Source organism: Haemaphysalis longicornis, unplaced genomic scaffold, assembly GCF_048455015.1.
Source record: "Haemaphysalis longicornis isolate Haplotype H1 unplaced genomic scaffold, Haemaphysalis longicornis Haplotype H1 scaffold_7, whole genome shotgun sequence".
Taxonomy (NCBI): domain Eukaryota; kingdom Metazoa; phylum Arthropoda; class Arachnida; order Ixodida; family Ixodidae; genus Haemaphysalis; species Haemaphysalis longicornis.
The window spans coordinates 77,158,912-77,174,974 of record NW_027526422.1 but is presented as its reverse complement, the minus strand read 5'-3'; the positions used below and the strand labels follow the sequence as shown (position 1 = coordinate 77,174,974).

Genomic DNA, 16,063 nt, shown 5'->3' with positions numbered 1-16,063 from the left:
ATACTTTATACTTGTCAACATATTTGGCAAAAAGGTAACATTAAGCATATTAGAGGCACAAGCAAAACACATAACTAATGATATTACCAGTGTTCTTTTAATTTAAAATAGACATGGGTGTAATTTTTGTTATAGCTAAAGAAAACACGTTAAAAACAATCCTTTAACCGCAATGTTCAAGAAAGCTTGTGCCCGAGCCTCAGTTTTATGTGCTAAGCACATCAACATCAACAGCATGCTCAGGCCCACTACAAGGCGAAGGCCTCTCACATGTACTTCCAACAGCTCCTGTCCTGTGCTGGTGGAGTCCACTGTTGGCCACTGAGTTTCTGTATTTCATCCCTCCATCGTGTTATTGGCCTTCTTCTTCTAGACCCATCTCTTGGTATCCCCTCTGTTATTGTAATTTTCCCGCAATTGTCGGTTCGCCTCATTACATGGCCAGCCCAAGTCGATTTCTTTTTCTTTACTTGAGCTATGATATCTATCCACGTTTGTTCCTTGATCCATGGAGTTCGTTTCCTGTCCCTAGGTGTTACTCCTATCATTATTCGTTCTATGGCCCTTTGAGCCGATTTAAGTGTGCTTTCCAATTGTTTAGTAAGGTGCCAAGTTTCAGCTCCGTATGTCATCACTGGCAGAATGCACTCGTGTATTTTTCTTTTGAGTGAGAGCGGTAGCTTACTTTTCATTATTTGCGAGTGCTTGCCGAGTGCTTCTCAGCCTACACCTATTCTGCGCTGGATTTCTTTCTCGTGGTTTGAGTCAGCCCTGACTATCTGTCCGAGGTAGTTATATATTCTTGTACTTCTTCTAGAGCGCTTCGTCTCCTAAGCTAAAGCGGGCCCCTACGGCAAGCTTATTCCTCATTGCTTTAGATTTATTCATATTTATTTTTAGCCCTACAGCCATGCTTTCTGATTGTAGTTGCTGAAGAATTTTGTGTAGGCGTCCTGCGGTCTCACTCAGCAATACTATGTTGCCTGCAAACCTCAAATGGCTCAAGTATTATTCGTTTTCGCTTAATCCTGTGTTTTCCCAGTCTAGCTTTCTGAACCCCCCTCGAGACATGCTGTGAACAGTCTTGCCGAGATAGTTTTGTCTTGCGCGACATTTTGCAAGCGAAAGCCTTTGTACTATTTGACCCTCCTCTTGTGCTGTGCTTTAACACTTCAGCATGTTTTTCTGCAATATCAAATGTAAAAAAACCCTAGCCTGCACTCAGGAGAATGTTTCGAGTGGTTTCACACGCTGCTCAAATATTGGTAAAGGAGTTGCAAGCACAATTCCAGAGAAAAAAATAACTATCCTGTGAGTTTTTCTTGCACAGTTTGCATTTTTTTTTTTGCAGCGCCAGAAACTGGCAAGATAGTTTCAAATTGGAAGGACTGGAAAGTTGGTAAAGGTTTCAGACCAGAAAGGGTTAACCCGTGAAATTTGTGCATAAACAAAAAATAGTGTAGGATAACAGTCATGGGTGGATAACAGTCAATCAATCATTTGAATCACTATAATGGTGCTGCGATTGCAAACGAAGCACAGCATTTTCTCTTTTGCTGCCAGTTACAGGCAAACTAAGGCTCTAGACTTTGGCTAAACGGCCATATTGTAATTACAGATTTCAAACAATTTGACGCAGTCGCAAGTAGAACTTCAGCAGTCGCACTTGTTACCTTTTAGATTACACCAACAGGGGTGAGACAGCTGCGCATATTGCGCCTTTTTGATACGATTCCATTTGCCTGCGCCAAGCTGCTCCAAAAGCACGAAAACGGCGAAAATTGCGCCAAACTGCTCCAGAAGAGTCTCAACGGCTCGGATTTTGATGCTCATGTCAGTTTCGGCGGGGACGAAAGCCTCCCGCATCCTGGTCACCGCTTTTATCGTCTGTCAATCGCAAACACAGAAATGGCACAAATAGAAAGACTGAAACGAAGCAAGCGATAGCTTCTAAAACTCGATTCGCTTTCCGACCGGGTTCGCTGAAACGGCCTTCTGGATTAGGCATCGCTGTGGCAACAAACATGGCCGCCGCCTGATCTGGCATGCTACCAACGCGCTCAGTGTGCATCGCCGATATTTTCCCTGGTTTATTTTACGCTATCTGCTGGGTTCCAGTCTATTAATTCTATCAGTTGTGGCTCTGAACAGTGACGTTAACGCGGGGATATGGTTTGAGATTGGTGCGAGATTACGAGAAGTTGCGCGGCTCGAAAAAAAGTTCATTGAAATGTGGGGCCTACAACTTCAGCGTGGTTTGTCCTTGAGTGCGAAACGCGGTGCGCGCGTCTATAATCGGGTTCGTGCAGTGAATTTATTGGCTCGTTGTGGTGTTATAAAATGCTGAGGTGTTGCTGTGCTTCGAAGCGCTATCGCGAGCCTCGGGGATGGAACGGTCGACACGAAAGTTGCGGGCTGTGCTGCGGCGCCGCGACCTGTTCACGCCGCGACTACACGGTTGCCATAGAACGTGACTATAACACTTGATGTATGCAAAGTGAAATTGAATGCCAGAATCTAGGTGGCTATAGACAGTAACGCTAGTCAAATGACCATAGGGTGAACCTGCGCCCCGGGGGCTGAAACGGGTTATGCTGGTCGGGCTATGCGACCGTTAGCTCGAAGTTGCTCAACTGTAGCCGTGACTACAGTCGTTCGTACAACGCAGCCTGGGATTACAAAAATAATAATTTTAGCATTAAAACGGCAAAAAAATGCCACAATTGCGGAGCCCTTAAATTTGGTAAGGGTTTTAGCAGTCCGTCTGTTCCGTCGTGTACGTAGTTACCGTGCTGACCGGGACTCGTCTGGGTTAGGTTAGGTTAGGTTAGGTTGGGCATTCGTAGCAGTAGGGGGATTAGTTCCGCGGGCCTGCCTTCGCCCTGTCCGCGCCTCCTCGCCCTTCTGCGCGCGCAGGCGCTGACCGGTCCCGGTCAACCCGGTAACAAAATAACCAACTGAACAGACGGACTGCTAAAATTCTCTAATGTTAATGGCAGTTTTGTTGTCAGTGTTGCGTGCAGCCGCAACACAATATCACCAGTTAGGAAAAAGGTAGTGCAGTTAGTACTTTGTGATACTCTTAAAAACTCTTTCAGGTACGGCTGTTTCAGTGTTCTGTGTATTCAAAACTGATTTAAATGTCCACTTGACCCTGCAAATTTCTGAAATAATGATTTTTTAAGCTCACATGACGATGTATTAAATGTCTCTAACTGCTCCAAATCAAAATTCTTCTGCTCCAAAATCCAAATTTTGCTGCTCCGAAAACTGCTCCCAAATCTGTTTGGGCTGTCTCACCCCTGCACCAATCATTCAGCTGTAATTGTGTGGATTTTGAAGTGAGGTCTCTCAGTGAAAACCTCGGCAGCATTTTCACAAAGCTGGTTTGCTGGTGTTACGACCAAAGGCAGCTTCTTGGAACATCTCGCCACTTCTGTTCAGTCGGATAATTTGCATAACCCTACCTACTGAACGTCACCTACTGGCATCACCTAATGTGTAACTGCAGTTACGTTCATTGTATTTAGCTCCTCTGACCTTTTATTTTTGTTTTCTTTTCGGTGTGGACAATGTGGAAGTTGGTTCCTCAAGTGAATTTCCTGCATCGCATGCAACAGACCCTGAAGCAAGGGGTGGTTCTCACACCTGCTCTTGCTACCCACCACGTCCTGGCAGTACACGGTAGGTTTGTGGGTAGCACGTTCGTTGGCAGTACTTGCAATGGTGTTACTTGCAGAACATGAAGTTTGGAAAGCCCGACTTGAAAACAGCTATTCTGTTTGCACGGTCTGGATGTGGTATGGCAAATCTGCTTGAGGGAGGTCCTGTACAATTGAGAATGGAAGATCAAACAGTAGCCTGCATAATACCAAACAAGATGAAGTAAATGGGATGGGAATGCAGTCTCTGCCGGTATTTTTGAGCACCCAAATTGGATGCAGTTTGGGTCCGCATATAGTAGTTTTATTAGACATAGTCATGAACCCATTGGTGTCAGCAAAATTTTAGTATAATTATATTCTAATAATGCTTTCCTTGTAACTTGGTAATTACAGAAATGACACAAGCACCTTTTGCCACATTTCGGGCATTTTTGGAAAAAATCTGTACTCCGAATAAAAAGAAGCTGACAAGTGTTTGATGACCAAAACTTCGTAGTTGCGAGCGTGGAAGCCAGCCTACCAAATTCCTTTTTTGTTTCTCATCTTCCTTGTTCTCACATGCAGCATATCAATACACTAAAACCGTGTTGAACCCGAAGCGGTGTCTCTGTGGCTAAGGCGTTGTGCTGCTGAGCACGAGGACGCAGGTTCGATTTGCGGCCGCGGCGGCCGCTTTTCCAATGGAAGCGGAAAGCAAAAGCGCCCATGTGTGCAAGATTTCGGCACGCATTAAAGATCCCCAGCTGGTCAAAATTTATCCAGAGCCCTCCAGTACGGCGCACCTCATTGCCTACAATCAAACCCTACAATGAATCAAATCAATCAACCTAGAACCGCGTTGATACGTTAAAAAAACGTGAGGGAGAGATGTACTATTCGGGAACAAACACGTATTGTGGGGGATTTTTAGTGTTCACAATTGAGAGTGTAGTAACGTGGAAATCTTATAAACCGGGAAGTATCAATAGGGTTCTACTGTTTTCATAGCAAGATTGGCAGAATGATCACTTACAAACTCGTGTGGGCTTGTTTGATTTTGGTTAACATTGGGACTGGGCGTCAGTTGAAAATTTTAATCCCATTAATCAGCAGGCTCTAATCAGTTAATTGATCGATTGATCCTTTGTATTGGTTTAAAAATGGTAAACATTGTTTTTTCAAGAATCATAAAAGTACGCTAATAAATATTATCAATATGCTCCTTGGCCTGTTCACGGACCTTCCGGATGGGGTAAGCACATCCTCATGGCGTTGATCCAGGAGGAATGCGTGTTACAACGTGTGCACTCGCAGTATTCTGGCATCAGGAACATTGGAACGCAGCATAATTGCAGTGGGCGTCAGTTAATTGTGGTTCACTTACACCATAATTGGTTTATATAATGGTGAAGTGGTGTAGGTCCCTGCACGCTGTTTTTTGTACTATGTACGTTTGTGCTAAGAGTGGCCGTTTTTCTGTCTCTCCCGGCTACCAACTTGTGGTTTTAATAACTATTGTAACGACGTGTTGGGCTATGTGCTATGGGGCAAACCTATTGGTTTGAGTACGTGCCTTGCGGCTGTGCCGAAAGGAGGAAGTGGTGTCTTAGCCTAAAAGGAATGGGACGACGGCACTACTCGGATTCAGGCTGGGCTGACCTGCCGCAGTGGCTCAGTAGCTAAGGCGTTGTGCTGCTGAGCATGAGGATGCGGGTTTGATTCCTGGCTGCGGCGGCCGCTTTTCTGATGGAGGCGAAAAGCAAAAATGCCCGTGTGTACGAGATTTCGGTGCACGTTGAAGATCCCCAGGTGGTCAAAATTAATCCGGAGCCCTCCACTACGGTGCACCTCATCGCCTGCTTTGCGTCGGTGCATTAAACCATACAATCAATAGGATTCACACTGGGCTAGCACGTGTCGCCGGTTCTGTCTGTGCCAGCAGTCAGCCACTTTTCTGTATACAAAGTTCAATGTAACATTTACTCTGTTTTATCGTAACACTATCATCTCTCCGTACTTTCATCATTGGTGGGACATATGGCAGGTTATTTGAACATGAATATGTAATACTCAACACACTTACGCACAGTATAAACATGGCAGCCTTGTCTCATTTTGAAATGTGACTTCAAAAGATTAACTAATCTTATTAGAAAATTGCAATTGAGACTAATGCATCAATCAGTTATTTGGAGGGTTAGTTCATCGATTGCCTGCCCTGAGTTAACATTTGATCTTTTCAGTCCTAGAAATTCTATGTGCCATTGCAAGCATAAAAATATTGCTTTTGATTTTACCCGGGATGGAGGCCATTTTCACTTTATTCAAACTTCGGCCTTCCTGAAAAGCTCATGATGCTAAATTTAGTTGCTATGGCTTTTAAGAATTTATTGCTTTTGTAACACTGACAATGCAGGCACCTCGCATAGACACTGCATGGTGCTCACTTGAGTGTCAAGTGGTGACAGAGCTGACAGTCATGACATGGCTTATTGACGCCACTGCTGGGAAGTCCAGCATATGCTTTCAAACATTGTGGGAGAGAGAGAATAAACATCTTTATTTGGAGCTTAATGGTGCAGGATGGTGAGAGTACCACTGGGGGTGGGGGCGTCTGCTAGTCCGGGATGCCCTGGTCCTTGCTGGCTGCTCGTGCCCTCTCTATCAGAATGCGCTGGGTCGAGAGTTCCATTGTGAGTGTGGCAGTTTGATCACACCGAATCTGGGAATCGCCACCCAAGGGTGCCCCTTCATGAAAAAACCCTTGTCATGCTTTCCTTTTGTTGTAAGGAGCTCTTGTTGGCTGTTGCCCTTGCAGACTGCAAGAGCTGAGATCCTACAGGGGCTATTTATTTTGACATCAGCAAATAGCAAATAATGGCAATGTACAAAGAATTGCAAAATGTGAAGTATTGCAGACAGTTGTGAAAGCAAGGAGCGAGAACGCTACATATCAAAAGGACATGCGTATGCCTGGTGGCCATGGACATGGGTGCAATTCTTGGTGTACGGCGTGCACCACCCATAGTTCCCTTGGCTTTGGTGGCTGGGCAAAGAGCACTCCAAAGGGTGCATGATCCAAAGAGCCTGATTGGTCAGGGACTCTTTGAACATGTGATAAAGCATGGATGTCATGCAGTACCTTACTACATCACTGTGAGCGCCAGCCATAGTTATAAGCTTATCACTAGCGCCACCTCCAGTGCGGTTATGCTGACGCAGCGCCAGGCCCAAGCAAGGTTGGGGACACGCTTGCTTGTTCTGTTGTTCTTTTGCCCCCGCTGCCGGTGAAATGAATCGTGTTCCACAATGGGCAAATAAACACGTTTTTTTTTTTCAATTAATCCGCTTCGTCTCACCATGCCTCTTCAACGCCCCAGCCTTTACGCCCAGCCCTCACATCACAGACCAAGGAGTAGTGTGCAATGTCCAAGAGTACAGAGAAGACAGGACACCTCCCAGAGTCACAGACCTCCAAAATCAAAGCCCCTTCCACATAAGGAGAAAGGTGGTTGAAGTGATAAGGTTTCCTTGCACAAAATTAGGTGGGCGTTTGCAATTAATTTCTCTGAATTCTATTTATTTTGATGGTTGAGTAGCACGGGGAAAGTCAGTCGGAAATCCAAAGTGCTTGACCATGTTGGTTCAAAAACCAAACTGTTTCTACTGAGCTGGAATGATGAAATTGGGTAGACGTTGTCTTCATAAAGTGAGGGACCCAGGTATGATTCCTACCACGGGAAGAATTTTTGTTGTTTCAGCATCATTGTCAGCATGTACCCTTACATTGTGTAAAGTTGGTTTTTCTGCAGTGTGTCAGCTGTGGCTACACCACCACCACAGAGACCAAAAAAATTTTTGCTTAAAACACTACATAAATGCACACATTCCAGTTGCTGTTACCTGCATATTGAGCGAAGAGGAAAGATTACACAATGAAACTGGAGGGGCCCGTCTTAAAAATAGATGGTATACCTATATAAGTTGCTGAATTTCAATCAGACAACTACCATGCGCCATCAAAAAAGAGATCTAACAGATGTACGCAATACTTCGGTGGTATTTAGAAAAGACCAATCCAATTGCACCCGTTCTTCTGGTGGTGTGGCCAATGTAGCCCTAAAGTTGCTAGCCGGCCGCACCATTCACTTATTGACCATTGTCAAAGCTGTTACTATTCGCACAATTGCTTTAATAGGCTTGTAAAAATATGCTCTCTTCACATTCCGTTACATTGTCATCAAGCTCAGTTTTCAAAACTGGTAAATCAACTACGTGAACCTTTCATTCTAGTAAGCAGTCCCAATATTCAGTGATTATTAGCGCTCTTCCTTGTACACATGCTCAAGATTGTCTTATTGAAAAGCTTCTAACATCATCTGGAGCAAGTCTGATCAACACACAACCCTCATACCATACTGTAAAACACAACACTTACACGTCAGCACAAGAATAGGCTCTGCAGTTCTCTTTCTATCTCTGTAATGAATGTTAGCATGAACCCGTATGGGAGTCTCCATTTCCCAACCACAAGAATTCTAGTAAACAAAAGCCCAGTCAGATTTATTTCCCATAAAAGGTTCCACGATGCTAGACGACTGGAGTGTAAGACATTCACAGAAGCAACTAAACTTCACCACACATCCAAAGACACCCGCACATTTAAGAGCCGACCCAACTCATCACTGCACACATCCTTGATGCTGCCGAAACGTCCGTTGCCTAGCCTTTGGTCACGCACAACCTAAGGAAGTTTTGGATAGACACAGACTGTGGGCAGGCACAAGAGCCCCAGAACAAGGGCTGGGGTATCTTTTGTTGATACCCCATGTCAAAGAATGTTACTGGTTTAAAAAAGGGTAAACCATCTTGGAAAGTGTATGCACCTTTAGGAGGAAAGAGGGCATTGGCATACATTTCTCACATCAGTTACCTCGTGCACACACACAAAGAATGGACACGAATATAAAAATGTAGGAGACACCAGAGACATGGCCTGTCTGTTGCGTCCGCACCGCCGTGGATGGCTGCCGACGATTTATTAAAACCCAAGAGGTAGGAACTTGGGCAGTAGCTCGGGCGTCGGATAGAGCAGTCGCCAGCGTTCAACGCGTGAGGTGCGCTTGTGCCGTACAACCAGTCCTTCTTGGCACGCATATCATCGTTGTCATCTTCTGGCGACATATCAATTCTTCCTCCCTTGGATGAAACAAATGAAAACGAAGTCTCCATACCGCTCTGGAGGCCGCCTAGCCTGGGGTGGTCGCAGTTGCCGGGTAGTCCTTGCTTGAGATGTTGAGGTCGATGGTTGGGAGGAAACGTCTGGTGTATCCTGTGAGTCTGGTAGCAGTGGAACAGCAAACCCGATGGCGTCTCTTGCGTTGTGTCAGCGAAATCATCTGCTGTGCTCCAGTCCATTGGCGTCCTCCTCTGGCTCGCTTTCCTGATGTGGTTGAAATGACAGTGACCTTTCCAAGGGCGCTTTTTACCAGCCAGGATCGTGGTCCAACGCGGCGCAGAAGTTTGCCTTCAATCCAATCTGGCTTTTTCGAGAACTGTCGGATGAGCACCCTTTCCCCTTCTGCGAAACGACGTGATTGTTTAAGCGTCTGCTAGTGATCAGAGGCAGGCATTTCTTTCTGTGTCTTGAGCAGATCGAGGGGGCATGAAAGTTCGCGGCCAAACATCCCTCTCGCAGGTGTCATTCCTGTAGCTGTGTGCACCGTCATGTGCTGCCAATACAGGAACCTTGCAAGCCGGCACTGTATGGAGCAGTGTTTATCCATTATGAGTGCTCTCATCAGTTTGGCCACGTATCGTTCTGCTTGCCCGTTTGTTGCAGGGCGATACGCTGGTGACGTCTTAGCTTGTATGCCATTCGATGCGTAGAACTGCTTTATCTCGCTTGAAATGAAGGCTTTTCTGTTGTCTGAGACGACTTTTCGTGGAATGCTGAACATAGCGAAGAGACTCCGGAGTATGCAATGACAACTGCGGATGTTGTCTGGGGGACGTGACCGACTTCTACCCACTTGCTGTACGCGTCCACAACAACCAAGTAGGTGCGCCCGAGTAGTGGTCCCGCGAAGTCAACATGCAGTGTTTGCCATGGTGTCTGAGGACGGTCCCACGTGGGAATTGCAGCTTTTGATGGGCTCTTCCGTATTAAAAGGACACTGAAGTGATTCGTAAATATTGAGGATTACGAGTGCAAATTGTAGTCCGGATTCCCTATGCCCTGTTTCGACCACTCTGAGCGCGTTTACGCGAATTTATTTAGTAGAAAAATCAATTCGAAAATGCTGTCCTCCTCTCTGCACCCTCCCCCATTTTCTGTGGCGTTTTCGTGTGACGTCGGGAGGAGATGAGTTGGCAATTGGCTGCGCTACTGCACGGCTCCCCGGCCTTCAGACAGAGTCAGTGGGCCCAGCGTTTTGTCCGCCGGCCGCCGACGGGTCGTCGCAATTCGTTCGCTCAGTTGAAACGAAGCCAGGACACGTTTGTGAATGGAAGAATGTGCCTTTCTTTACTTCGTTAGTTTGTACACTGTATCTAGCTCCAAGTCAAGGTCGCTTCACACAAGCGCTGCACAAGCGCACATGCTAGGCTTCGCTGACTGGTATGCCAGTAGGAAAATATAAGGCCTCTTGAAGGCAGGAGAAGAGTCAGCGAAGTCAATATAGGTACTAAGGAAATAAAATGATTGTTGCACGCGAGTAATAATGGTTAGTCTGTCAGAAGGGAAATTTAATGCCAAGAGGGAGCTGGCTAAACACACCAACGTACTGGAATTACTTTCGTAGTGAACGTGCACCTCGGGGATTGAAATGGGAGGGCTGGTAGGCCGCGACTACTGTCACCTCGCTTTGAGCAAATTTTGCCGTGGCTCTACATTTGTGCGCAAAAGCAAGCCTGAGATTACAAAAATAATAATTTCCGAATTGACATCATAGTAAAAATGCCTTACCATTGCTTAGTTTTTCAATTCGATATTTTCAATGGAACTACACGGTATCTATGCATAGAGCCGAAGAATTTAAAAATGGTTTGTAAATAGGTAGTGCAGTTGGTATCTTGTGATACTCTGGTAGAAAAAGCTTTACTGAAAGGCTGTCTCACTGTTACGTACGTTCAAAACCGATGAAAAAGTGCACTTTTTCTCACCGAGTTTCCAAAAAATTGATTTTTTAGTCAGCTAAGGTGACATAATAAATGTCTTTCTTCTGCTCCAAATGAAGGTTCTTCTGCTCCAAAATTGAGATTTCGCTGCTCCAAAAACTGCTCCCAAATCTGATTCAGCTGTCTCACCCCTGAATGCTGCGTAGGCTCGATTATGCCCGAGTTTGCAGTCGATCCAGTTCAGCCTCTACAGGCGACTGCAGCGTGAACAAAACTGGCCGTGCCTTTAGAAACTTTGGCTTTGCTCCTTCCACGAGTTCGAGTTGCACAGCAGGACTGACGTGTCCTGAGAATTCCCCATCGAACACAGATTGGTACTTGTCCAGGCGCTTGGAAACAAGTTTGTCATCTGTACATCATTGATACCGGTTAGTTCTATGCCCAAATGAGGAAACCAGTTTCGTCTGAGGAGGTTGCATCCTGATCCCTTGATTATCACAAGCGGTGATGTCGAATTCTTGTCCTTGTGCGTTACTTCTACCGTTGCACAGCCGAGCACTGGAAAAGACTCGCCTGACCATGTGCGTAGGAGAAGGTTGTTCGTCTGAAGCCGGGGAGGGTCATTCGTCCACGTGGCTCTGAACGTTTACTCACTGATAAGAGTGCAGGCTGCACCTGAGTCAACTTCGAAATTCAACGATTTCCCGTGTACTCATAGCTGCATCATGACCTTCTGGGTGCTCGATGTGCCCATTGAGGTGTTGAGCTCGTAAAGCGCCTTGATTGGCGGCTCTTGAGAAGTCGTGTTTTGGGCTGAGGCTGTTGTCGAAACTCCTTCACGTGGATATTTGATACTGTTGTTCGCCTTCATTCTTGCCGCTTTCTGCTTTTTGATACACACTTTTTCGATGTGGCCGTGTTTCTTGCAGTAGTTGCGGGACGCTGTCTGGAACTTGCAAGTGTCCGGACTGTGTTGGCGTCACGCCAACAACGTTGGTTCTTCTCGACGTAGCTACTGAAGCGGCCTTGGAAGCGTCCTTGATGTTGTTGGCTTCGAAGGATTGTAGCATTCCATACCAGGATCTCCAGGAGCCGGAGCTGCCGCTGAATTCGGGTAGCCGACCGAAGTCGCACGTTGTTATGCCGTTCCGTTTCTTGACGACGGTGAACTGCCGGTGAAGTGCCGGTGAGTCCGCAGTCTTCCTTGTCGCCAAATTGTTGCGTCCGCACAGCCGTGGATGGCGGCTGACGATTTATTAAAACTCAAGACGAAAAAACAGAAGCATTAAACAGTAGTCGTTCAAGCCATGGGCAGGCTTTGGCCAATGGGCTCCCATGCTGTCTACCAGGCAGGGAAGGGAGCTCCAGCAGGGCATTGTTGACTTTCAGGGGCTTTATGGACTGAGCACCACCCACACCCTGCTCTTTTATTTTTCTGTATGGTAAACCTAAGCTTCTCCAAAAAACCTGTTGAGTCCCTAATAAGGGGCCGCACCAAACGGTCATTTCCACCTCTCCGGACCATCGCTTTCGCAAAGCCTGGCAATTATCCCCATTTTCTGGTAATTGAATCCTCCAAAAAAGCCGTCACCTCACATGTCTTCCTAATAAAATTCGTGGAAGGCATAAAGCTAAGAAAATGAGAACGAGCAAATTCCTTGTCAAAGTAAATAACCAATAATAGGCATTGAAACTCCTTGCTTAAACTAGAATGTTACATGTGGACATCAAAGTCGCAGCCCACTGCAGCTTTAGCAGTTGTCAAGGTGGGATCTCTGAGCCAGATCTGGCAAGTGAATTGGGTGCCAACCTATGTGCCTGAAGTATGAGGGTGTTGCGGCAGTGAAGTGCATCACCATCAGAAGAGAACAAAGGAATCCCCACCAAACACATTATCCTGACCTTCAACTGCTCCACACTCTGTTAACACTTAAATGCAGGGTTTAGCCAGTGTTCCATCCTACCATGCATCCCAAACGTGCAGCGCTGTTTCAAGTGAGTGCAGCGAGTTCCATTCATTCACTTGTAATTTAATGCGCCGACGCAACGCAGGCGATGAGGCGCGCCGTAGTGGAGGGCTACGGATTAATTTTGACCACCTGGGGATCTTTAACGTGCACCGAAGTCTCGTACACACGGGCGTTTTTGCTTTTCGCCTCCATCAGAAAAGCGGCCGCCGCAGCCGGGAATCGAACCCGCGACCTCGTGCTCAGCAGTGCAACGCCTTAGCCATTGAGTGCAGTGCAACGCCTTAGCCAACGCCTTAGTTCCCAATCGTTCACATATTATAGTGGCTCGATAAAAGCCATACCCTATCAGCAGTGAAAAAGACATGGGCCAAGACAGAGGAAGACAGGACGATCGCTTGACAGGACTACTAGCGATCGTCCCATTTGCCTGTTTCTTGGTCCGTGTATTTTTCTCTGCCAATATGGTGTCCAGTCAAAACCAACTAGCCCAACTTGCAGCCTTAACTGTAGGAACCAATTGCAGAGCGAAGCAGAGTGTTAAATGTAATGTGCTGGCCTTTGCAGTCACACTGTGTACAGAACTACTACCTGCACAAGAAACAGAAGTGGTTGTGGCATAATGCTGGTGGGAGGCTAGTGGAGGCCAACTATCCCACTTGTGTGCAGGTGTACTTGGAATTCTTTGCAATTCTTTATGGAAATTTTTTAAATTTTATGTATCATTTTGTTTACCCAGGGGTTTTCCCAATGGCAGAGAAGAAACTGAGTTTGAAGACAAGCCTCATTTGTTGTGCCTGTCTTGCCGGCAACTCAGCAACCAGACTGTTCACATGAATGTGGGCGCCGGAAAAAAACGCCACATTTGCTCAGTGTGCAAGAAAGTCTTCTGCGATAGATTCGGCCTGGACCGCCACTTGAGGGTGCACACTGGCGAGAAGCCCTACATCTGCAACATCTGTGAGAAGAGCTTCACTGCCAGATCCAGCCTGCATATACATGAACGAATCCACTCTGGAGAGATGCCTTACGTGTGTGGCATCTGTCATAAGACCTTTTCTACTAAAAGCAACCTGGTTGTTCATAAAAGACTGCACTCTGGAGAGAGGCCTCACGTGTGCGGCACCTGTCATAAGAGCTTTGCTCTAAAAGGTAACCTGGTTGCTCATGAAAGGGGGCACTCTGGCGAGAGGCCTTATGCTTGTAGCACTTGTCAGAAGCGCTTTACGCGTAGCAGGGGCCTGGCTAGGCATGAAAGATTGCACTCTGGGGAAAGGCCGTATGTTTGTAGCACTTGTGAGAAGAGCTTTACCGCGAGATGTGACCTGGCTAATCATGAAAGATTGCACTCTGGCAACAAGCCCCATATATGTACAACCTGTCAGAAAAGCTTTACTACAAAGTATGGACTGGTTAAACATGAACGATCGCACTCTGGCGAGAGGCCTCACGTGTGCAGCATCTGTCATAAGAGATTTGCTGAAAAATTTAGACTGGTTAATCATGAAAGACTCCACTCTGGTGAGAGGCCATACAAGTGTAGCGTCTGTTGCAAGGGCTTCACTGAAAAATGTGCGCTGCGTACTCATGAAAGATTACACTCTGGTGAGAAGCCATTCAAGTGTAGCGTCTGTTGCAAGGGCTTCAATCAAAAATGTGCACTGCGTATTCATGAAAGATTACACTCTGGTGAGAGGCCCTTTGTGTGTGGCACCTGTCAGAAGAGCTATACTACTAGCAAGGCCCTAGTTTGTCACAAAAAACTGCACTCTTGAAAGGGCTGTGTGTAGCACCTGTCAAAAATGCTTTAATAAAAGAAACCACCTGTGTGTTCATAAGAGACAGCAATCTGGAAACAAGCCCTAGTTTTAGCATCTGTCATTAAAAAGCTACTTGTTTAATCGCAGAAGAGTGCACATTGATGAAAAACTCTGTGTTAGAACTGTTTGTCATGTGTGTCCCCTTGTCAAATACGAGGTGCTGCAGAAGAAAATGTAGGAGTAGCAGCTCCCCAGAACAATCGGGGCCCTTCTGTCATTACCTCTTCTTTTTGGCCAACATTTCTACTTTCGCACCTGTCCAGAGCATTGAGCAGAAAACAGCTCTGGTAATTCACGATCGGTGATTGTAGCACTGGCACAGAATATGCTGTGACCAACAATAAAGCTGGGGTTCCATATGAAAGAAAAACTTTATGAACCTGTCGGAGGTTGACACTGGTTGAAAATCGAAAGGTTGACACTTGTATAAAGGTTCCTGCAGCGCCGGTTTGAAAGGAACGCATTAAAGTGTTAGGGGGGAAAATTGCTCACTCTTGGAAAGTGAAATATTTGAAATAAAATCTTTTCCATAAATTACCTTGTTCGTACTCATTAAGTGCGGGAATAATTCATCCTATTTTTTGTTCCTCAAACGTATTTAAGACGTCACAGGTGTGTGTGTCCTTTTAGTGATTTTAGCCTTCAATGTGAATAATTTGGCTACTTGCAAGAACAAGTGACCTACTGCACCCGTGAACAGTGCGATAACTTATGTGGCCACCTATTTTCTTTGTCAACTCACACAGCAGTTGCTGGACTTCATTCACAAATGCAAAGTAATTCCTTGCATCCCAGCTGAAGTAATGAGAATTTTTTTGCATTTAATGTACTGAGCAGTGACTGAAGGCAGAATTGAAGGCAGCATTTGCTCCTCCCTGCGAGGTCTGTGGTGCTGAGGGTGCATATTTTGTCGGAATGCAGGAACGCGCAGACAGGCGTAGTGGCCCTTGGTATGTGGAACTTTCGGTCGAAGATCCCTAGGACACAGATGCCCAAATGGTTTAGAATGTGCCCACCAGTGGGCGTACAGTCTACGCTCGTTACAGTGGATCCGGCAACAACGGACTTTCGGTTACAACAGACCATTTCTGTTGGTTTGTCTGGTCCCCATGCATTTTAAATGGAATCCACTCCACTCATAACGCACCCGGCTAGAGCAGACTATCGGCTACAACAGACTAAATTTTAGGCGAAAATTGTTTCGACTGAATGATTATAGTAGATTTCTGGGGGGCCGGCACCCGAGATACTTTTTTTTGTTTAATTTGGCAAGAAAACTGTTATGTCTGGCAACATTGCTGGCAGCCGGGTCGTTGGCGCAGCCAAGCCAAGCCAGTGCCAGTGGCTTTTTTTTGTGCAACTAGCGGCATAAGTGGCAGGGTAGCTGATTTCACTGTCGGATAAATTAAGCGTAATTAACGCTGTCGAACATGGGGAAAAACAGGCCGACATCGCCAGAAGTACAGGCCTGCCTAAGCAGACGGTCCGCTCTACCGTCAAGAACAAGGCCGCT

General features: G+C 46.2%; 1 protein-coding gene across 1 annotated transcript in view; it reads left to right on the top strand.

Moving 5' to 3' along the window:
- The window catches only part of LOC144146002 (uncharacterized), a 34,197-nt gene extending 19,615 nt beyond the window's left edge, over positions 1-14,582 (top strand). Inside the window, exons 4-5 of the mRNA XM_077677902.1 lie at positions 3,582-3,684; positions 13,470-14,582. Coding sequence (XP_077534028.1) covers positions 3,582-3,684; positions 13,470-14,505 — 1,139 coding nt within the window. The 3' untranslated portion in view covers positions 14,506-14,582. The remainder of the gene's footprint in view (positions 1-3,581; positions 3,685-13,469) is intronic.
- The last annotated feature ends 1,481 nt before the right edge of the window (positions 14,583-16,063 follow it).